Below are 25,604 nucleotides of genomic sequence, written 5' to 3' on the forward strand. Positions count from 1 at the left end.
ACATAAAATCTATGATATATAAGGATATTTTTGTCTACTAAAACCCGGTACACATTGCTAAAATGTACCAACTGAAAAACAGGCATACGCGCGTTAGCAAACTTATATATATATATATATATATATATATATATATATATATATATATATTAGAATCTTAAACAAATTATAGAAATTAAATTAAAAACTCACTCATTTTATAAATATTAAAAACATATTTAAATTTAATACAAGTGTAAAATTGATATCTATTTGGTGTAAATTTCTTTTCATTTTTTTTTTATCGTAACTGTAAAAGTCATGTAAAATATAATAACCGTAATACCCTTTATTCTAATTTTTATAGATACCTTTTATCTACTAATACTAATACTAATTCATGTAACCACGAAACAATTTTCCTAAGGAGAAGCATAATAATAATTACTTATACACTTTAAATTTATTATACTATTTTTAGATACAATTACACATCACTTAAAAAGTTATCATGAGATATTAAATTAAGTAAAAATACAATAAATAATAATAATAATAATGTTTATAAGAATCTTTAATGAAATGTTTCTTTTTTTTTGTTGATGTATATTACTTTTTGTTGGGATGAAAAAAATGATGGAAGAAAAAGTCAAAAAGCCATAAAAATGTTGACAGAAAAAAAAGGGTATTTCAATGTGGTGGTAGTAGACGAAGCTGATATGGACTGCATCACCAAAATTGTTGTGCGATGGTATGAGGTTCCTTTCGCTTTACTTGCCTTCACCAAAATCACTTATGACTATTCAAAACCACAAATAACATACACCATTCTTAACTACTTTCAATTTCATTCAACCTCGTCTAAATCCAACTGCCTTCTTACCTTATTATCGTATGCTGTCCCCTTAACAATGCCAAATTTTCCAAGAAATTCACAAAAAGGCATCTACCTTCAACCTCGAAAACGGTGGTCTCATTCTATTTATGACGTCATATAAACATTGTTTATAATACTTTTTGCCACATCAGTAATGTTATTACGTACTTCTTTTTTCCACATAAAACAAATGTAAAAACCTCCTATTACGAACAAGAATAAGGTAAACCGTGTTCTGCTTGTGCTGTTTTGTCGAGTCTTAGGTCAAACTGAAAGCCGTGATGGCCAATTTTGTTCGAACCGGTCAGCAACGGTCAGCAAGGGCGGCTCGACCGGTCTCTGGCTCCAAAACGTGAGCTTCTTTATCTTTTCCTTAGGCTACCGTTCGTAAATATGAATAGTTGAATAAATTAATGCCCCCAAAGTAGAAACACGCGAGCCATTTCACATTCGTTAACAAACAACATCAAGCAGAGCATACCCTTCTTTTGTTTTCACAAAATCATTGCAACCGTTCATTAAATTACAATAATTCCTAGGACCTGAAAACAAGTATCTTCAACGAGTAGACATATAATGCATAGGAAAATTCCTGTTGCGATTTCCTTTTTGTCCCCCTGCTGCTGCTGCACCTCCCAGTCCAACACGCTTCCCAATGACTTCAAATTCCTCACGTTCTTGAGTTACTCTTATTTTATTCTGGCAATCATCACCACATGAGTTTTTCTCATACAGAAAAACAAGAGGAGAAGCAATACGTGAAAAAGAAGAGAGAAGGAAAACTCCTCATAGCAACATTAATGTCAGAGCAGGAACCTCATTCTTGTGGCCTACTCTTGTTCTTTTTCTTGATCCTTCTTTCAGGTACAGATTCTTCTCCATGTGAGGCTGTTATTTTCTTTATTGTATTCTTGAGGATTAGTATTATTTTATTGTGTTGCAAAGGTTGGTGATTCTGTTATATTAACTTCTGGTTTTGGGTTAACCGAGGCATTTCTTGTTTGGGTTTGGTTTTGGTAGGTAAAGTTGTTATAGGGGAATCCTTGGAAACAGACAGAGAGGTTTTGCTGAAGCTGAAATCGTACCTGGACAGCAAAACTCTTCAAGACAAAGGAGCGTACACACACTGGAACACCAGTAGCTCCAATCCTTGTGAATGGAGTGGAATTTCATGCAGTGCTACGGGGAGGGTGGTTCGCATAGGCCTTTCTCAGAGTGACATCACCGGTGAGATATTCAAGAATTTCTCGCAGCTCACTGAACTCAGGTACCTTGATCTCTCTCAGAACACGCTCTCTGGTGAGATTCCTGAGGACTTGAGGCGCTGCTACAAGCTCGTGCATCTCAACCTATCACATAATATTCTTGAAGGGGAGCTGAACTTGACTGGATTGACAAGCTTGCACACACTGGACTTGTCAAATAACAGATTTTTTGGGGATATTGGGTTGAATTTCCCTGCCATTTGTGACAATTTAGTCACTCTGAACGTCTCAGGTAATAATAACTTGACTGGCAAGATCGAAAACTGCTTTGATAAATGTCTCAAGCTGCAGTACTTGGATTTGAGCACCAACAGTCTGAGTGGAAGCTTGTGGATGAAGTTTGCGAGGCTCAAAATGTTTTCTGTCGCGGAGAACCATCTGAGTGGGACTATTCCTTTGGAAGCTTTGCCTTTGAATTGCAGCCTTGAAGAACTAGACCTTTCACAAAATGGATTTGTTGGTGAGGCACCTAAGGGGGTTGCTAACTGCAAGAATTTAAGCATTCTGAATCTTTCTAGTAACAAATTTACTGGGGGTATCCCTGTCGAAATAGGATCCATTTCCCGGCTCAAAGCATTGTACTTGGGGAACAACACCTTTTCAAGAGAGATTCCTGAGTCCCTTCTGAACTTGACCAATTTGACCTTCTTGGATTTGAGCAGAAACCAATTTGGTGGGGAAATACAAGAGATATTTGGGAAATTTAGGCAAGTAAGTTTTCTTCTGTTGCACTCAAATAACTATACTGGAGGGTTGAGATCCTCAGGAATTCTGACATTGCCAAACCTTTGGCGGTTAGACGTAAGCTACAACAACTTTTCAGGTCCGTTACCAGTTGAGATCTCTCAAATGTCAAGTCTGAAGTTTCTAATGTTATGCTACAACCAGTTCAATGGATCAATTCCACCGGAATTTGGAAACATGACTCAACTGCAAGCGCTTGACCTTGCCTTCAACAATTTGAGTGGGTCTATACCACCAACCCTCGGAAAGTTAAACTCCCTCTTATGGTTGATGCTAGCAAACAATTCTTTAACTGGAGAAATCCCTCCAGAGTTGGGAAACTGTTCAAGCTTATTATGGCTAAACCTTGCCAACAATAAGCTCTCTGGAAAATTGCCTTCTGAACTGTCCAAAATTGGAAGGAATGCCACGACCACATTTGAATACAATAGGCGAAACTATAGAATGGTTGCTGGATCTGGTGAATGTTTGGCAATGAAGAGATGGATACCTGCAGATTACCCTCCATTCAGCTTTGTGTATGACCTCTTAACAAGGAAAAAATGTAGAGAACTTTGGGACAAATTGATCAAAGGGTACGGTGTTTTCCCGTTTTGCACACCTGGTAATTCCTCTCGCGTAACACAGATATCCGGGTATATTCAGCTAAGTTCGAACCAGCTCAGTGGTGAAATTCCTCCAGAGATTGGGTCAATGGTCAACTTCAGCATGATGCACTTGGGGCTCAACAATCTCTCTGGGAAGTTACCTCGAGAGATGGGAAGTGTATCCCTGGTGGTATTAAACATCACAAGAAACGAGTTTTCAGGCGAAATTCCCCAAGAAATTGGCAACATGAAATGTCTGATGAATCTGGATCTGTCGTACAACAATTTCTCGGGAATGTTTCCAACGAATTTGAACAAATTGACAGAGCTTAGCAAGTTCAACGTCTCATACAATCCCTTCATATCAGGTGAGGTCCCATCAAACGGACAGTTCGCAACCTTTTTAGAAGATTCATATTTAGGTAACCCCCATTTGATCCTACCCCGGTTTCTTCAGAACACTAGCAATGACAGAAACACCACCTCTCAGAAAGACCATAAAAAGTCCTCAAGACTACCTTTGCTTTTGGTGTGTGCGGTCATAACACTGGTTTTCATAGTATGCGGACTTCTCACTATATTAGTCTGCGTATCTGTGAAAGGCCCTTCAGAGGAACCAAGATACCTCTTGAGGGACACAAAACAGTGGCATGATTCCAGCAGCTCCGGATCCTCATCATGGATGTCCGACACAGTGAAGGTCATCCGTTTGAACAAGACAGTTTTCACACATGCCGACATTCTGAAAGCAACTGGCAGCTTCTCCGAGGACAGAATCATAGGAAAAGGAGGGTTTGGAACAGTGTACAAGGGAGTGTTTTCAGACGGTAGACAAGTGGCAGTGAAGAAGCTTCAAAGGGAAGGCCTGGAGGGTGAGAAGGAATTCAAAGCTGAAATGGAGGTTCTGAGTGGTCATGGCTTTGGTTGGCCTCATCCAAACCTGGTCACACTCTACGGCTGGTGCCTAAACGAGTCAGAAAAGATACTAATTTATGAGTACATAGAAGGTGGAAGCTTGGAGGATGTAGTGATGGACAGAACACGTTTGACATGGAGGAGGAGGCTAGAAGTGGCAATCGATGTGGCACGTGCACTAGTGTATCTACACCACGAGTGCTACCCTTCTGTTGTGCACAGAGATGTGAAGGCCAGCAATGTGTTACTAGATAAAGATGGGAAGGCGAAGGTAACTGATTTTGGGCTTGCCAGAGTGGTTGATGTTGGGGATAGCCATGTGAGCACTATGGTGGCTGGGACAGTGGGGTACGTTGCACCTGAATATGGACACACATGGCAGGCTACTACAAAAGGGGATGTGTACAGTTTTGGGGTTTTGATCATGGAGCTTGCAGCAGCAAGAAGAGCAGTGGATGGAGGGGAAGAGTGCTTGGTGGAATGGGCGAGGCGTGTTATGGGTTATGGACGACACCATCATCGTCATCATCACGGCTTGAGTCGGTCTGTGCCAGTTCTGCTGATGGGTTCTGGGCTTGTCGGTGGGGCTGAGGAGATGACTGAGTTACTGAGGATTGGAGTGATGTGCACAGCTGATGCACCACAGGCCAGACCGAACATGAAAGAGGTTCTTGCTATGCTGATTAAGATATTTAACCTCAAGGACCACTCCACTTATGGATACATTGTTTAGTCATTTTTGTTTAGGAATTCATGCCCAGGATGTAACATACTTTCCATACATACACTTCATGTCATGCACAGTTCATTCTTCCTATCTACACACAAACTTCATTCATCTTTTAAACAACTCCCTCAATTTTGTAATTACTAATGTATTTTTATTAAAAGAAATAAATTCGTCAATAAATCTAAAATTATTGATAAATTTTAGAATTTAAATTTTTAATAGATTTTTTATTAGTAATGAATTTGTCGATACAATTTATTAGTAAATAATAATTTATATTAATTCTGTTGATAAAATATCTTCAAGGAGTTCACAAAGAAAAAGAAGAGAAAAAAAAAAAGAAAGAAAAGGAAGCAAAACGGCAACAGTGTGACAATAATTTGACCACGAAGTTAGAAGAGAAAAAAAAATGAAAAAAAAAACAAATTACAATATTTAGTCAAAGTTTATCCATAATTATAATACATATTTACTTACATAACTTTAAATGTTATTCATTGTTGATATATTTTACAATCCAACAATAAAATTTATTAATAACTATTTTATTGATAAATTTTTATTGTAAGTAATCCATTAATAAACTTAAGTTATCAATATAATTTTTTTTATTATCGACATATTATGTTTATTAATAATAAATATTTTTTTAATCAGATTTTCTAAAATTTTACATTTGGATCTAAATTAGATTTTGAAATATAATAATTTATTTTTGTTCCAGGTTTTCTAACTCATATAAATCATTATTGATTATTTTAAATGGATATTATATAAAATTATTATTTTATCCTGAATTTTTATTAGGTTCTCTTCAATCCTATTAGTTTTTCCATTTTTTTAATCATTTTGTGATTTTTTTTTTCAAGTTGCTCCCTGTCTAGGTTTTTTTACACCACACTCATAGGATAAATAGTTAGTCCTAATCACATCATCGTTCTCATCATTTCTCACAAATAGGTACTATCCGTTTTGTTCTAACCACCAATTTTCTTTTTTTTCTATTTTGCTTGCTTATCTTTTTATTTATTTATTTTTTTCAATTATCTTCAACTTGCTTCATTCACTATCATTTTGTACAACTATTTTTGTTGAGATAGTTTATGACCTCACTTTGTTGTACAGTTTAGTTATCTACTACTATGCTCTGTTTGATTTATTTATTCATGGATGAGATAAAAAATTAGTGTTTAATTAATTCAATTTAATTTTTTGAACACCTCAATACTTAGAGGTTATATATATAATTGTTGTATTTTCGCATTGAGTTGCAGAGGGTGTTTATAATTAAGATATTAATGTTTAACTTTTCTCTTCTCTATCTTTTTTTTAACCCAAATTAAAAATAAACCCTAAAATATATACAAAGCAAAATCAAATATTTTGAGGTTGAGGTGTTAAATCTTGTGCTTGAAACATGTTCTGATATTGCTGCAATTTCTTTATGTTTGACTAAGTTGAAAAAAACTGTCCTTAACCGAGTTTGCTAGTGTAGTCTAAAATAATTAAATATATAAATATAGTCTTATTGAATATTATCTTGTATAAGATTTAAGTGTTCAAATTAGTTTTCAGAATTAATTTGATTATTTTACATACATAATTGGTCATAATAAATTTATCAACAATATTTTTTTTTAATTTATAATAAAACTACATGCATAATAATTGATCATAATAAAATATGAATTTATATTTTTTTATGTAAGTTTATTTGATCTCATTCTAAAAACTTATAAATTAATTTGTTTGAAATATTAATGAATACAAATTTTAAAAAAATTGTAATTATTTTTTAAATAGATATATGATAAGTAATTAGACAAATATTTTAGTATGCATGCCTAACCTAACCATTCTTTTTCTCGAACACTCTGTATGTATATTTTCAACTCAGCACGAGATTATCACATTATAAATAAAAATAAAATTATTAAACAATAAACAAGATAACTAATAAAATCTGAATTTTTTAACAATCACTAACTTTTATTCATAATAGTCATAAGAAGTTTTGTGTTTTCAATTGATAAAAATGATAACAATGATTATGTAATTTGTTATATTGTTATTACACTCACTCTTTTTCTTAATATGTTAAATATTGTTTTTTATTAAATAATTAATTTTATAAAGAAATATTTTGTAAAGAGTTTTTTTTTTATAAGTTTAAAGAAAAGAACTAAAATGAAATGAACAATGTATATTTTATGATTATATTTTAAACAAATTATAGGAAGGAAGTTAGAAATTTTTTAGCTTATCTAATTTTGGGATACATTTTTTAATAAGTACAATAATTAAGGTAAAATAAAATGATATAATTTATTCAACTTAAAAGGAATTGTTTTGAAAATATGTATTTAGTTGGATTACATCTTAGGATAGATCCTTCATTTATGCAAGTGTACATATTGATAAATATGTTGTCTTTGTGTAAATTATTTAGGTTTTATTAAATTTATTACTTTAAATTAAGTTATTTGATGTTATTTTAATTTGAGAGATATTTAAATTTGGTATTTGAATGTATTAATTTCATCAAATCTAATTAAATAAAAATAAATATAATTTAAATAATGTAGAGGATAAATTCTTTTAGATTAAAGCAATACTTGTTTTTATCCAATTATGTATTCAAGAGATAGATTGCATCTCAAGATCAATCTAACATCGTTTGAGAATAAAAGACATTAAAGCAATTCTCTATGTTGTCGAGGGATGATTATAAAGTGAGAATGCACATTCAAACCACATTTTTGTACATTTATACTTTTTTTATTGTTTAACTTGAAATTAAATAAGGATATATTGTTATAAATTATAGTTTTTATAGGGTGATTGATACAATGGACATAGAATATTAAGAAAATGAAAATGATGAGTGATTATATATTTGAGAATGTGATATGATGATATGTGTCTATAGATTTAGCATATGCAGCACAAGTGGACACTTGATATGAAATTATCACTACCAAGAAAACAAAGTAAACCCTAAACAACTTTTATTTTTTTGGATGTATTATATGAATATATATAAATATTTAAAAATAATTTATGTATAGTTCACAAATTAATATATATTAATGTTATATAGTTTTGTATTAAATTACACTAATTAACACTTCGTTATACTTAGATTGGAGAATCAATTCTATTTTGGGTTAAATATGTTTTTGGTCCCTTAACTTTCAGCGAAAATTGGAATTAGTCCCTCTTCAAAACTTTGACCTAATTTAGTCCCCAAACTTTAGAAATGTGTGAATTTAGTCCTTTTAACTAAATTTTGTTAGGTTTATTTGATGTTTCAAGTGCGTTTCATGATAGCATTTGAGTTGTTTACACCGTTTGACACATTTTTGCTTCAATGTTCACTGAGAAATGCGTTTGAAACATCAAAAAAAGTTAACAAAATTTGTTTAAAAGGACTAAATTCACACATTTTTAAAGTTTGGGGACTAAATTAGTTCAAAGTTTTGAAGAGGGACTAATTCCAATTTTCGCTGAAAGTTAAGGGACCAAAAACATATTTAACCCTTCTATTTTTTTATCTTACACCAAATTTTTTATTTCTTTAAAAGATATTATTTTAACTCCTTTTATATAATATATTTGTTAACCTTTTTAATATGAAAAAGGTAAAAAAAAATTATAACTTGTGGTGGTATAATTCTCTCCTATATTCAAAGCAATTTAGACAAGTTACACCTTTTAATGTAGAATAAATATACATTTAGACAAGTTTACTCATAAAAAAAAAACTCTTAAAAACTAAAATAAGAAAAAAAAGTGATTAGGATTCTATTTAGTAAAAGTGAACTTAAATGTACATTAAAAAAATTAAATAAAAATTATTCAAATTAGTTTACATATAATTTGATTTTAATCTTAATTTTTACCTTAAACAAGTTCTTAATTAAAACTACTGGGATTTTTTAGATGGAGGGAACAAAGGGCAATGTCAACTGTACCAAAGACTATAGTCTTCATAGTGGGGTCCATTCTTTTAGGGTTTCACTGACACATTTTTTTTTTCTTTTTACCTTTTTTCATTCATTTCCGATCCATTATTCTCTGTATTTTTGTGTGTTCTTTTTAGTTTTCTGGTTAGAGCTGGTGATGGATTCAATTGCTAATGTTAATTGGTGTGATTTGGACTTGTTTATGGGAATGAATCTGAATAGATGTATTTGTTATGGTGTGTAGGTTATATTTTTTTATTAACTTTGCAAGGTGGTGGTGTTTTGTTCCTAATTTTGATGTCATCTCTTGCATTTGTCTTAAAGTTTATTCTTCAATTGTAAGATCTTTCACCTTTTGGGGGTGTGTAGTAAGTGCAGGCATCGAGGGCAAGGCTGGCTGTACAAGGAGTACAAAGAAATGCAGCAAGAAAAAGACTGTTGATCCTGATATTAAAGCAGTCTTTGTTGATTCTAACATTTTTAAATGGAAAGGGTCTTATCAAGGTATGCTGACTATTGGTAATTAGAACTGTTTGTGATGATTCTGACAATTGCTTGATTTGTTTTGCTTACAGTTGGGGTCCCTCTGAAACTCTTTACGAGGGGTGCGAGTTCCAGTTTACTTTCTCTATTCTGGAGCAGTATCCTCTACAGCCACCTCGAGTCCTGTTTTTGACTAAAATATTCACCTAATGTTCACTTTAAGGTAGGATGAATATGTCTTTACCCATATTATGAATAGTATCTGTATGATTTCTGAGAAGAATTATTTATCCTATTTTGTTTTTCACTAAATTTTCAGTGATGAATGGTTTCTAAAATTTTCTAAGTAATGCATCCATTATAAAACATTTATGGATTCGTTTGGTGCTTAGAATTGGAATTGTTGTTCAAAATTGTAATTCCTATTCCTATTCCTATTGGTTTGGAATTATAATTCCTATGTTTGTGTTGTGTAATGAATTAGACGCTACAATTACAATTCCAAGTTTGATTTCAATTTCGTTTTTTGACATCTCTATTTAGCTAGGGGTAGTTGTGGGTACAATTACAATGGTTAGTGTGGATAGGTGGTGGAGATGGTAAATAGCGACAAGAGTGGCAGAGTGGTGATGGCCATTGATGTGGTAAGAATGGTGATTGGTGATGGTAAGAGTGACGGTGGTTATTGGGGGTGGGGAGAATGAGTATGGTGATGTTGGCAACAACAAATATTATGAGAGTGACGCGGTAGCAATCATTGTTGGCAGTGGTAATAAAAAGGACAGCGATGATTGGAGTGGACGTAGTTGGTCAAGGGGGTGGCACCGCAACGGCAATCAGTGGGAGTCTGGCAGTGATTGGTGGTAGGGATTGCGATGGTAGGGGTGATGACATTGTGTCTGGTAGCAGGAGCAACAGAGATGGAGAGAACAACAAAATAGTGAGGATGAACTTAGGAATTGTAATATAGAGGGTAGAGTTTTGGAACTGAGAAATGTTCGCTTTAATTATATTATAATTCCATGGAATTGGACTTTAGAGTTGTTCCAATTCTGGATGAACTTCCAAATGTCATAATTCCAAGTCTAAGCACCAATTCCATTTCCAATTCCGTGCATCAAATGGGCACTAATAGTTGTTTGCACGAGAAGTAAATGCGAAATGAAAAGCTTGTTACCATATATACTGGCCGCCCTGCTACGAACCATCAGCATTGAAATGAAAACTTCTATCATAGACATACTTTAGTGCTCATATGTGATGCTTATGAATGATGAGTGTTTGTGGTTGGTCTTATTAATTGGTTTGGTTACCTTCTCAATGATGGAAAGACCAATCATGCTAACGTTTTATGGGAGGCTGATAAGTTAAAGAACCTAAGCTCTATGTATACTATTAATTAGCTACAATTGGAATTTGAAAGCCATTGATTTGTTTTTAATTGCCTGGTCAATTAAATTTGTTTCTTCTGTTCTTTTTAAGTTGATGGATAACTTTTTCCTATTGGATTTTGTATTCTTAACATATCTTCATGACGATTGGTTAAAAATCTAATGAGCCTGCATGAGCCCCCATAGGCCAAGTAAATAAGGTTGTAAAATCCTTTTTTACAAGCTTCTTACGTGGCATACAGAGGACCAGGCAATTCCATCATTTCATCAATCAGAGTAAATAACAATCAACATCATCAAAACTTACATATCTTACTTCATATCTGATTGAGTGACTAGTCAGCCTGCATGTATGACTCGCCTTATGTCAGGTGAAAACGCTGTGAGTTCCTTTTGACAAGCTTCTTACATAGAATACAGGGAGTGAGGCAATCATAATAAATAACAATTATGTACAACTCTCCTCATATATGATTGACTAGTTAGCCTGCATGACTCCCCTAATGCCAAATAAAAAGGCTGGCAATTTCTTTGGCAGGCTTCTTACATGGCATTCAGGGAGCCAGGCAAGCGCATCATTTCACCAATGGGAGAGATATAACAATTTTCATTAAGGAGCCTCACCTTGAACTTGACTAGAACCCGCATCATCAAAACAAAACAGTATCAAATTGCAATACTCGGAAAGATTTAATTAAATAAATACACTGGGTAAAAGCTAGCTAATTCACTGTCTCATTTGACAGCAAAATAAAGAGCTACGTACCCTTAATTATGTAACAGAGGGACAGAATGAGTAAGAGGAGGCCATCAAAGAGGAGGGGAATACTCTAAATCTTATGCTTAACTCAAAATGACTTTGAGCTCCGAGCAGGTCTCTGTAGTTTTTGATTCTGAAACCAATGAACCTATGGGGTATTTAAGGAGACAGAATGAGGGGAGAGACAAGAGAAAATCCATGAAAAAGGGGAGAAAAGGAGGAATTAAGGGTACAATTGGCAAAGGCGGCAACCAAGCCTTGGTTGTAACAAATAGTTCCACCAGATAGAGCCAAACCTGCCTGGGTTTTACAGGTAGTCTTTTTTGGATTTTTTCCCTCCCAAAAGATGAACCCCCCTCCCCACACAAACAAATCCTCCTTTAAAAATTTTCATCCTCCACTCTTTTCAGTTGCATGCAAGATATGAGATGTGCTTATCTGTCAATTTTCCTTTGTTGAAACTTGAAAAGTCTTTTATTATGGGACCGTTTAGTCTTTAACCTTTAATCATTACTGTTTCATTGATGAGCACATTAATTAATTATCTTATTATTATTGAATGCACTACCCTGCTAGCAAAAAAGTCAATGACTTAGTGTGATCAATTTCCAGACGATGCCAAAACCAGTCAATAAGACAAGGCCAGAGTTGCAGCGAGCGTTAGCTGAGTTTGATGCTGGGGTCCGTTTCTCACTGAACCGAAGCTGGATCAAAATATGGACAAATGTGATCATCTAACTCATACTCCATCACCATCAAACGGTACTTAATATTATAGAAAATTTGTGCAGTGTCCATCACTGGATTAAAATATCTCTATCCGTTGTATAAGTATGTTTCATCCTTTAACTATAGTAACAATTTAATAATTAACAGAAAAGAACTGTACTGGCATGAGACAAAAGGCTTTTATTTTACTTCTTGTTTTAAACTTATAATAATTATTCTCATAGATATGGGTATTCCATATGAATCCTAAGCTGTAGCTTTTTACAAATGTTAATCTAAATCATTTACTGTGGCCCCAGGAGATTAAAAGGCATAATTTCAAAGTTCCAGTGTGGTCTCAGGATATCCCTGCTTAGTGCCAAATGAGGGAGTTGGGACCACTAATCCGTTTAGTCATTTCATTTTTAAAGGAATTTTATAAGGGCACTTGGCCAATCAAGGACCACATGCAACTGTGCATAAGGGAACACAGGCATCAATCCATATCTCAAAGACATGACTCATCATATGGTTGTGTCTGTGTGTGCAAGGTGCAACCGTGCTTGGGATATAGCAATTGGCTAAGTTGTTTAGAAACCATTTTATTATAATTTTTCTTCCCTTTATTAATTTCTTCATCCTCTTTTATCTGTTAACATATATATATATATATATATATATATATATATATATATATATATATATATATATATATATATCTGTGCTTTAAGATCCAAAATAAGGTTTATTATTGATAGCATATATCTGTGTCGTAAGATCCAAAAATAAGCTTTATAATTTGAGGTCCAGTCTGTCCGTCTAAGTTGTTCAAAGTAACATCGGCATGTGACAAAACGAAATAAAATTCATATTTAGTATTTAAGGATATTATTAATTTTAAGTATTAAAAATTATATAAGTTACACGAGACATTAAATATTATATTAAATATAAATAAATGCATTTCATAATGGTATTGACGACAACAAACATTGATTATAAGTATAAATAGTAATCAATTCAGATAACAAAAAATACTAAATATGATAACATATGGTTAAAAATGATTATTATATTTGAAATTTCCTTTATATATACATTCATATTAATGTCTTTAATTAAAATGAAATATTAATTACAATAAAATGATAATAATAATAACATTATTATTACTATTTGTAACATGTCAATTAAAATTATAAAGAAACTATCACATCATTAATAAAGTGGTTCAGTTAACAAAATTATAAAGTTAATTTACAGTAATATAATATAACTACATACATCAAGAGAAAACTAAACATCTATTATCCCTCTATCCAAAGCTTACTCCACAAAAATATCATCGTCTCCTGCTCATACCTACCAGATGATCATAATCAAAATATAAAAACAACAAGAACACCCAAGTACAAAAAAAACAAAATAAGATAAGCTAATGTAAATATATTTATCCTAGAATGATTAAGATGTCAACATAGATCGCATTCTAAGCCAAATAATCAAACACCCTAAAAGCATACAATGAACTTACACTTGATTCATCCAGATATAGTATGAATGCCGAACTATGGTGGTTCATACACTTGTAGTGGTAAAGCCCCTCGACTAGGACCTCATACTACTCTCACCACATGTCTTACCTCTATCTACTTGAGAATGAATGACTATTAAAGTGTCAGGATGAACCCCTAGTACTTAGCTTCCTACATTCATACTGACAACACATTGATAATCAACATCAATAATTCTCCTTAGAATTTTTATAAACTTCACATTCATTTAATCACATGTTCTAAACCATATCACTGAGTATCAGATAATACATTACACCATATAAATTAATGTTGTCAAAACGGGTAATTTGGCCCAGTCCACCATGGGTTAGTGAGTTAAACGTGTTGGTTCACTTAATTACAATTTTTTTTTTTCAAATCTAAAAAAATTTACAATTTTTTTGTAATTCAAATCTAAATAAATTTTAGGGTTAAATATGTTTTTAGTCCCTAAACTATTGGCCGTTTCTGGTTTTCGTCCCTGTTTCAAAGTAAGGTACAATTTGGTCCTCATTCTTTTCGAAAACGTTCGTTTTAGTCCTCGAAAACTAAACACTGTTTAAAAATTTGGTCCTCATTTAGCAACAAATGAGGACTAAAACAAAAATTCCGAGGACTAAAACAAACGTTTCGAAAAGAATGAGGACCAAATTGTACCTTACTTTGAAACAGGGACGAAAACCAGAAATGACCAATAGTTTAGGGACTAAAAACATATTTAACCCTAAATTTTACTCTAAAATGATGTTAAACTCCAAAGACAATTCAAAATAAAAAAGTAACGTATAATCCAAATGTAATAAAAAAACAAGCACAAAAAACAAACAAATAAGTTTATAAAATTAAGGTTTAATGTTTCGGTAGATCATTTTTTCATCCAGAATCTCAAATAGGTCCTCTACTTATTCGGTGTCTCAATTGGGTCCTTACTTTTGAAAAATTGAAACAAATAGAGGCTTCCCGTCAAATTGGACAAACGCCGTTTAAGAGACTCTTACGTGGCATGCTGATAATATTTTCGCCTAAGCTAAACCTTCTCGCCTGGGCGAGATATGCATGAGAACATTTTCGCTTAAGCTAAAACTAAGTTGCCTAGGTGAAATTTAGGCTACCCACTGGAACATTTTCGCTTATGCGAAACTTTGCTTGCTTGGGCGATAATGTCCTGCAAATAAGGTTGAACCATTGTAGCTTTCTCGCTTAGGCGAAACTTGGGTCGCCTGGGCGAAAATTTTTAGCTTAAGCGAAAATTTTTAGCTTAAGCGAGACCCCGCGACCCTCTGTTGAAACTCAGAAAAGGAAGGACTGATTCATAAACACTTTCTTTCCAACACAGTGCTTTCTTTCCTCAAAATATAGGGCGCGAGGTATGAAGAGATAAAACACTGATACTTTATCACTGAAAGAAAAATGGTTTTGCTTCCACAAGAATATGATCCCTTCTTGATTAGGATTCCTACTTTTTGATATACCATTAACATCATTGCTGGTATTGAGGTAAGGTAGCTCATTTTCATGGATTACACAACAGAGTATACTTTGATGAAATTCGACCTTGAAACAACTACCAAGAGAGCCAAACAGTAAACTGAATATAACACAACTTCATTCATTCAAGATAGTCAAATACATTGTTATTTGAGTTTTCATTCACAAGCTCACTTTAACATCATCTATTGCATCATAACAAAACGAATATATCAACAAAACTTGTGTTTAAGTTTTCTGCATATCTCGCCTAGGCGAGAAAGTTTAGCTTAGGCGAAAATACTATCAGCATGTCACGTAAGGACCTCTTAAACTACGTTTGTCCAATTTGACAGCAAGCCTCTGTTTGTTTCAATTTTTCAAAAATAAGGACTCAATTGAGACACTGAATAAATAAGGGACCTATTTGAGAGCCTAGACGAAAAAATGGGCCTACTGAAATATTAAACCTAAAATTAATCATTTTTGTGTCACTCATCTATTTATAATATTAGAGTTTTGAATGGATAAATCCATAATATTTTTCTCTCTTGAAACATCTTTTTCTTTATCCCCGTCTACACTACAATAAAAAAGTGTTAACTGATAATATTAAAACACAAAATAATAAATAATTAAAATAATTTAGGTGGGTTGGTGAGCCAACCTGGCTTACCACAGGTTTAACCCATGTGAGCCGTGTTGAAAATTGACCCGTATCAAAAAATGACATTTTTTTCAAACCCAACCTAGCCTGAATCCATGGTGGGTTGGGTTGGCTCGTGGGTTCTAACCCATTTTGACAACTCTAATATAAATCCAAGTACATATGGGAAAGAGAAAAAAAAACTACCAAACAACCTCCACCCATTTGGCCAACGAGTAGCCTCTACTCGCCCAACGAGAGGCAAAACAACAAGCTTCCCAAACTGAGCGAGCTGGCTCACCCAGCCCCTGGAACTCCCTGTCAAAACTTCCTTAAACTCGTCCAACGACTCACTAGCTCTTCCAGCGAGTTCAAAAACAATGAGTTTTGTAGGCTAAGTGAGCTTATTCACCCAGCCTTGAAAAATCTTTGGAAAACACTCCACTTATTTGCCTAGCGAGCCACTTGCTTGTCCAGCGACTCTGCATAATCTACAGAACACCAAAACATCACCAAAAACACCCTCTCAACCTTACTTGACCTCTCTTAGGTACTTTTATCAAATTTTATCACTTCCATTTGATATTTTAAACTACAACTGACCTATCCAAGCATGTATGATTCAATTAAAACCAAAACTAAACTCATTTTGAAATGGAATTCTAACTTAGACCAACTAAGACTTCAACCTATAGACCATAACTCAAATCTACTACTTTTAACCCATAATTAACTGTTTAGGGGTTTGACCAAGTCAGGAATGACCTAATAGCAGACCCCAAACACTCCACTTGACTTCATCCCACTTACTTTGAAAACTCACTACTAAAAACCTCTAAAATAGACCAAAAACAACTTGAACTTAACTTATTTACATGTTTACCAACACAACATCATATTTTTTTTTTCTCAACTAAAAGTCTAAACAAGTTTCAAATGACCAAATAACATGTTTTAAACCACAAATTCTCACCTTAGAATAGAAATTCTAAAATTCACCTATCAAAACTCCATTTTTATCCAAAAATGACCCATAACTCTACTAACTTCTTCCTCTTTAACATTTCAACCAGAATTAACACCAATACAATCACACCAACAACATTCACAAGAATTCTACAAGTCAACACATAATTTATACAAAGCTCCAAGCAATCATACAATTAATCATTCTCCTTCAAACGCAATTCTCACCACAATAATCATCTTAATTTACAAGTTTTTAATCATATCATCATATCACTCATCAACATATTTCATAATTCAAATTAAAGAAAAATACTAGCTTCCCTTACTTCAAATAGAACTATCACATATTGTTGGATGAATTTGGCAAGCGTTTTAGATAACGAGACAAGTGTTTTAGATAATGAAACGAGTTTAAAATTTTTTTCTTTATATTATTAAATTATTTTAAAATTAAAATATCCGGTCTCATTATTTTAAAAACAATTATTAACTCAAATATTCAAAATTTCATATTCTTACACTATTTACTCGAAATATTTCATATTCTTACACTATTTACTCGAAATATTAATAATGTGAATTATATGAAGCATTGGTAATAATACCAATCACTATAAATATTTAAGGATAATGTTAATTTCAATAAGTATTAATGGTAATACTTATATATCTTTTTCATTCGGTCATTTTGAACTAAATTTGTCTTCCTCTCGTAAGTTTTTTTGTCAACAGTATGTGATTCTTTTAGCCCAGATAAACACCAAACATGAACTATTCTCAACTTAGACGACGAATTGTTTTGAGAAGTGTTTCATGTGCGCTTAAAATATTCACCATTAATTTATATGCAAATAAAGAGAAAAAAAAGTTGTCAATTTATAAGGTACATGATATATTAAGATTCAATAGATAAAAAATGTATTCAATATTAATTTATATCAAATAGAAGTAAGACATATATATATATATATATATATATATATATATATATATATATATATATATATATATATATATATATATATTATATATATCTTATATGTGAAAAAAATTATCTATTGGGGACGTTTATTTTTTTGCCATTTCTAACCAGAAACTTAAATTACAAACATTACTGTGGCTATTGTTAGAAATTGTTATTGTCTTATTCCGAAATGTTATTTTTGAATGAAATTTAGATAGAAAGTTTGTTATTGTTGCATGTTTAATCTTTTATAACTTGCTTCAATCAGTTAAAACTTAAACAATTTTATAAATCTATATGTTTCGAATATCAACAATTATTTTTTAAATTGGACATCTAATTAATAAAGCCTTTATGGTTTACGTTTATTTTGTTACATCAATTCTAACTCTATAGATTAAGTTGAAACATTTGTCATCTAGAATTTTGACAAGTTTACATAATTTTTTTCTCAACTTGAAATGACACGATGCATCATTGTATAAAACAAAATCCATCGATTATCATAATTCAAATAAGTTGAGGAAAAAAAAATAAAAAATATTTAAAGAATTAGTTGAACAAGTTAATATAGTAGTATAAAATACAAGTTAAGAACTTAATTAAAATTTTATAGTTGATTAAATAATAATTATAAGAATTATTGGGTATCGATTATTGTTAACTTGCGTACGCTCTTTTTTCAGTCGGTACATTTTAACAATGTGTACCGAGTTTTAGTACACAAAAATACTCTCATATATTATGGACTCTAAGTTTTAAAGTCAAGGATATTTGAATAATTTTCATTCTCAACTAAAAAAAAGCAAGAAACCCACAAACATTTACTCACCTCCCTCATTCCTCTCAACCCTTTCTCTTTCATCTCTCTCACTCCAACATTTTCTCTCTCATCCCTACGGTAGCCCCAATTGAAACCAGAAACACTCGCTTTAAATCATTTCTTAAAAAAATGATTTTTAATGAGTTTTGATTTTATAATTTTTGTCTTATCTAATTTTATCTTATCTAATTTTCACAAGCATAATGACATCCGAAAGAATTGGTAATTGGCCTCGAAAAAAAATCAGAAACACTCGCGGTTAAACATGTTAGACTACAATATGGATGACGGAGAAAATGTTAGAGTGAGAAAGATGAAAAAGAAAGGGTTGAGAGGAACGACGAAGATGAGGTAAGTAAGGGTTGAGAGGAATGACGAAAATGTTGATTCAAGAAAATGTTGATTCAAGAAAAAGTTGTAGTTGAATTTTTGGAATACAAATGATATATACAGAAAGATATGAAAAAAATGAAAAAAAAATGTGATTTTTAGTTAATTTATTTGGTATATTTGCAATTTTTTTTTAATTTTATCTTTTTAATATCATATATTTTTCTTCCAACGAATAGAATATCAAATTCTTATCATTTACTTTTATCATAATACAATAATAATATAAAATAAGTTTTTATTTCAAGAATTTAATTAAAAATAGTAATATTTTCTCAATTAATTTTCATTATTCTTATTTCTTTTATTCTTTTTTGTCAAAATCTTACGTAAAAGATTCACATCACTTTCAATCCAAAATCTTAAGGCAAGTCTTCATGAGTCTCTTATATATTGGTATAATTGTTTATCTTAATGGGACATGATTATTGAGAATGATGTTTATTGGAGAAATACAATATCAATAAAAGATGAGTCCAACCACACAAAGAATTAACATCACTCTCAACCTAAAACTTTAAGATAATAAATTAATATGTCTTCACCTTTATATGAATACTCTCATTTATCATTTCTATCAAATATGAAACTTAGACTCATTCCTCCACCGATAGGATTAAAGTAATTGAGCTTCCTGGATACACACCTTAGGAAAAACTCCATATATATAGCTATGCAACATTTGATTCCAAGAGTTTTAGACCAACATGGATTGAGTTCTGAGTTTCTTCATATTCCAGAGGTAGCGAATGTTTTATATTATACAAAAATAGTTTCGGAAACATACAAAGTTTCTTCTTATTCAGGGAAAAGGAATAAGAAGACAAACATACGAAGAATTATTAGTTTACATGGTATTGTAAATGTACGAGCGAACAATTGATTTTGATAGTATCCATAGCTGCAAATATCTTTTCAGTCTTCGGTATTGTGAAAAATTACCGGTTTCTATGTGTTGGTGTTATCTTACATTTAGTGATTGAATATCTAAAGTCATTCTTTTGCTAATCTTGCTTTCTATGTTTTGATTGAATATCTGAAGTCTTTCTTTTACTAATCCCTGTGATTGCATTCTTTCCTTCTACATGGTCATTGTTCTTAAGGATGCTATTAAACTAATGAAATCGTATGTAGCATAATAGTCTGAACTGAAATTACTATAAAAGGATAATCTCAACTGAAATACTTCCTATACCATTTTGTGTTCCTAGAAAGCAAATTTGTATAGAAATCTAATTAAGGGCTATTTTGATGTAGGCAATGTGAAGCTTGTCATTCACAGATATACTAGGGAAGCTGGTTTGAGAAATTTAAAAAGGAATATAGCTGCCTTGGCTGGAGCTGCTGCAGTAAGAGTTTTAGAGCAAGAACAAGTAGTTCCATTAAACAAAGGGATGCAAGGACTTATCTATGGTTATGGTTTGCTAGTATTGTATCTTGAAGTTTATTGTTCCTGTTTGGATCCAATTATAAGGTCCCGAGTTTTCAAACAATAACTTTCAGCTATTATGATGTGGTTCTCCCAACTTTCTCATTTCCAATCAAAATCAATTCTTACTATTATGTATTTGGCATATTTTAGGTTGTAAAAACTTGATGATTTTATAGTATAGTTAATACATTAATTTTTAGGGTATTACGTTTGCAAATTAAAAAGAAAGAATCTGACAAACAACTACAATAATAGTAAGAATTGATTGAGAAAGACAGCATTGATAATGAAAATTTACTTTGGCATTAAGAGAATCCAGTTCACATGTATTTTTTTTTTACATTTAATTTTCTTAAATGAAAGACATGTATTTCAAACTGGTTTTTATTTTTATTACGACTGCTGAACTACTTACTTCAATTATATTCTTTTATACAATATTAAGAAGATTAGAGGAACTTTAAGAGTGAAAATTTAATGTGGTGAGGGAGCAATGAAGTGATATGATTCCAACTTTATGTGAGGCCTGGGGAAAGTACTATGCTGGCTTTCGACCAACAACACCACGATGACTAAATAAGGAGTAGCTTGGTGATGATTGAGTTTTATAGGAACCAAAAAGACGGTAGCTATTAACCCCTCCCTTTTCAGATTCATGCACCGCATCCCTTCCTCACTTTGGTGCTCATAGTAAAGTCTTTTATAATTGTGTATCACAATATGCTTCTCAAGATCCTGCTTTATGGATCTTCTATAACCTTTCACTTTACTGCATGAACACTAAACCTTTAATTAACACATTGCACAAGAAACAAAGGGATTGCAGTAATATAGGATGTTTTCTTCAAAATAATATAGGATGTGTTCCAAAGTCCTCCTAAGTTCCATGTTGTAATTGATTATGTACCATAAATTCATATTTTCTCGACAATACAGTGTACCAAATGTACTGTTGCATAATTGAGTTATCTTTGTAATAATAGTTATGGATGCACCTACCCTTGTAATAATAATGAAAAAGTGAGGAGGAACATACGTACCTACCCCTGTCTTGTTAATAAATAACTATGGATGCAGCTAAGAGGCAAAATCTTGATGATGTTAAAACGAAGGACAATTTGGATAACATTAGCAGCATGGCTCTTGGTCTAATAGTTTTTAGGGAAAGCACATAAAAGTTCTTTTGGAACTGATGAAAATAAAGTAACAATACATGTAGAGCTACATGCGCAGGGAGTTTCACAGACTTTTCTATGTTCTAGGATTACTTTGGAATATAGTTTGAACTCTTTCCATGTTGGCTCAGACGATCATATATAGCTGCTAATGTACTAAACTGTATTGTATGCATGTGAAAGAAACGTGTGGCCTCGCCTCACTAGGAAAGTGGTAATGTTATTATGAAAGGTAAGACTAAAATGTAGCCATAGCTTTCAACATTGCACCATACTCTATTAGTGAGATTGCTAGCAAAATATAAAGCCTTTTAAAAATGAGAGAAATGACTTTCATGTGGTTTTAAAACAAAAATATTACTTTCTTTTGCTAAATAAAGTATAGTAAATATGGAATCAGTAGGTTTTCATTATCAACTATTTAATTATACAATTACTTTTCCTGAATTACAAATAATATTAATTTTTCTAAAATTAATTTTCGAATATGATTAAATATTAAAAGTGTTTTATGTAGGAGGTTTGTATTCATATAACAAGTTATTAGATTACTTTTTTGTTAACAGTAGTTTTGAACACATGAAAATAATGTCTTGAAAAGTTTCACGTCGTCGTTTAAAATAAGATAGTAAGTGAATGTTGATAACTATATATAATAGATTTTAAGTTCATGATATTTCTTGTCTTAAATCAAAAACCTTTTTTCTTATAATAATGTATTATAGTAGAGTGTTGTGATATTTGAATTAAATTCTTGTTTTGAAAAGTATGAATGCACTTGTGGTCAAATTATGGACAATTGATATATAAATGAAATTTTGTATATATTTATATTATTATCTTATTTATTTATTATTAAGATGATTTTTAAACATGATAATGTTGTTTATTGATGGTACATTTACTCTCAACCGATAGAAATAGTGAAAATTATGAATCCAATCAATTGTGAACCATTTTATATATAAAAGACTTTTATATTGCCTTCAATTCAAAATTTTAATATAATAAATTTGTGGATTTTTATCTTTATATACTCATCTTCACCCAATATATATAGAACTCCTTACTACAAATTTGAATTTCTCACAAATCAAATTATATGAATAAAGATAATTAAAACTCTTATTAAGATGAATTTATTCATAAAATAAACTATTAAGATGAATTTAGTCATTTAACTTAGTTTATGAAATTGATAATAAAAGACCCAATTTAAAGGAAAGAAACACGTTTGAAACACGACCATTTTAAAGCTTTATCTATAAATTTAATAAGAATTATGAAAAATATATCTTTAAGAACCACTTTGCTTAAATATATTCTCAAAATAAATCAAATGATTAAATTATAAAATTCATCAGAATTATGAAAAAATTACTTGTAATAAATATATTTTTATGAATCACTTTGCTTCACTCCACGATGGACATAGTGCAAGGATGATGTCTGGGGCCCCAACAAATGGGTAGCACTTTATTCATTAAGTTGTATTTTCATAACAAAATCTATGATAATACATAAAGCATGGTTTATCTTAAATTAAAAATAACAAAGAATCGAGCTAATTTAATAGTCTTTATTTTAATTTATTTGGCTTCTTAACTGAAATATGTTTATCCAATAAAATAGCTTCAATAATTTTTATTTCTTTTCATTTCAATATCAATTTTATCTCATAATCTCACTTGGTATTTATTTTCAATATTTTAAAAAATAAATAATGTTCTGACAGATAATATAATATTAATAAAATCAATCACTGCATCGAAGATATCATTGATATTAAAGCTTGAAATTCTATTATAATTTTATCTTTAAAAATAATTTTAAAAAATAAAAAATAAAAATATATTTAAATGAAAAGTTTGAGTACTCCATAAGCAAAGCATGTGGAAGGAGTGAGATGAAGAGAGGCTTTTGGGGTGACTATAGCTAAGTGGTTGTGGTGTACTTTAGAATAAATTTGCGGAGGGAATTTGTTTTGGGTTTTTCATTGTAATTTGAGCCATTATTAGCCTCAAATCATTGCTTTCCAATTCCAAACACTGCCACTCTACAATGTCTTCCCACCACTTAAATTCAACGGACAAAAAGTAAAATTACTTTTCTCTTCAAGTTTATAATAAAAGTAACCCAACAAAAGAAATTGAAGAAAGAAAGGAACAAGATACAACATGCTTGTGTGTTTTCCATAAATCCCACTCCACTTTTAAAAAATGTTTCCATAGATATAATCTAAACAAGTAATTAATGTTACTCATTAAGAATTTCTTTTTTTTGTCAAATATAATCCTTAGACATGGATTTTTCTTGTATGTAATTTAGAAATTAATTATATGATATCTAAAAAACGATGTTTATCATATACTTTTTTTAGATTTGTTAACATTTTTATCGTGTAAGAGATCTATATTGATCAACAATAAAATAAACTTATTATATATAAGTGAAAAAAAAAATTATTTTTCAAATCGATGAAGTTAAATTAAATTTGAAATATATTTTTAACAACTTTTAAAAGGTGATTTTCAGGCTAAAGTCTTGAGAAGTGAAGGGACATGTCTCCCTCACTGGTGGTGAAATTTTGGGTTGAACATTATCATGTCATTGCTACCCCAATTCACATTTTCTTTACGCCAACATGTCTCTCGCACTATCTTTAAAGAGGTTTTTTTTAGGCGGCGGCCACGGCGAAGAGAAAAAATAATAATTTAATAAAAAAAATAAGGAAAAAAAGAAGAAAAGATTCAATCATGTATTTTATGGACAGATCTTACTAGCAAATTTTTACTAACAAGTATTTATAAATAGATTTATAGCAAATTTTTACTAATAAATATTTATCAATAGATTTATGATTGTTAGTACTTAGTAACTAGTGTTTGTATTTATTAGTAAAGTTTACTGATAATAATTTTATTGATAAATTTTTATTTGTCAATAATAATGTATCATTAAATCATATTTATCCAGACGTTACGGGTTTATGTGTTTTAACATAATTTTAATAATTTGACATTAAAAACTTACTTTCCTTGATGATATGACAAGGCTAACCGTGAATTTGATTTGTTTGAAAAAGTTTTAAAGAAACTAATGAAAAACATAAATAATTAGAATAAAAGGTAGTTTTCCAGAAAAAGAAAAGTTATTACTTTTGTTTCCATCTGCAACTTGTGCTTTTAGCTTTTTGGTAGATATATCATACATCTTACTTTCTTTTCTCGTTTATAAATGTGTTGAACAGTTCTCAGAGAAACTGAAAATAATGAAACTATCATATTCATGGCTCCTTTTTGTAATTTTTCATCAGTACTTTTTTATACTAGAACATGATATGACGTGGTTTTACGTTTTTCATCGCTCAAGATTTGTAGTTTCTCTCATTAGCTTTAAAATCCTACCTGTTCAATATTTTATTGGTGTCTATCAATATTTAAAAATAAAACAATATTATTGTAGCTACTAAAATACAAATAAACTTTAACCAATAAAACATTAGTAGCTTTCCAACATGAAGATTGTATTCTTTTACTTTCAAATTTATTTTCATATTCATATCTATACTTGTCTAACATTAAAATTGCAAAAAATAAAGAAAAAAAACAAATAAAATGAAAGGAAGTTAAAAATAATTTTAAAAATTCAACCAAATGAGTAAGTAAATATTTTAAAAATAATTATATCATACTAATATTATTGTTTTTCTCTTTAATGTCATCATCATTTTAATGGTCATCTCTGTTTAAATAAAATGAAAGTTGATTTTGGAGAA

General features: G+C 31.1%; 1 protein-coding gene and 1 long non-coding RNA gene across 3 annotated transcripts; both read left to right on the top strand.

Moving 5' to 3' along the window:
- The first annotated feature begins 907 nt into the window (after positions 1 to 907).
- Positions 908 to 5,247, top strand: LOC124845100 (Leucine-rich repeat protein kinase family protein). The gene is made up of 2 exons (XM_047322143.2): positions 908 to 1,720; positions 1,877 to 5,247. The coding sequence occupies exons 1-2, from the start codon at positions 1,573 to 1,575 to the stop codon at positions 5,098 to 5,100; spliced, it is 3,372 nt and encodes a 1,123-aa protein (XP_047178099.2). The 5' UTR covers positions 908 to 1,572; the 3' UTR covers positions 5,101 to 5,247.
- Positions 5,248 to 9,028: 3,781 nt separating this feature from the next.
- LOC124845094 (uncharacterized) lies at positions 9,029 to 13,037 on the top strand. 2 transcript variants are annotated; one of them, XR_015783822.1, is made up of 4 exons: positions 9,029 to 9,566; positions 9,638 to 9,768; positions 12,309 to 12,458; positions 12,725 to 13,037. It is a non-coding gene; the product is annotated as an uncharacterized LOC124845094 (long non-coding RNA). The 2 variants fall into 2 exon arrangements; XR_007029429.2 differs by lacking the exon at positions 12,725 to 13,037 and having other exon boundaries at positions 9,037 to 9,566; positions 12,309 to 12,648.
- Positions 13,038 to 25,604: the final 12,567 nt, after the last annotated feature.

Source organism: Vigna umbellata, chromosome 1, assembly GCF_029865625.1.
Source record: "Vigna umbellata cultivar VRB3 chromosome 1, Vumbellata_1.0, whole genome shotgun sequence".
Classification (NCBI taxonomy): Eukaryota; Viridiplantae; Streptophyta; class Magnoliopsida; order Fabales; family Fabaceae; genus Vigna; species Vigna umbellata.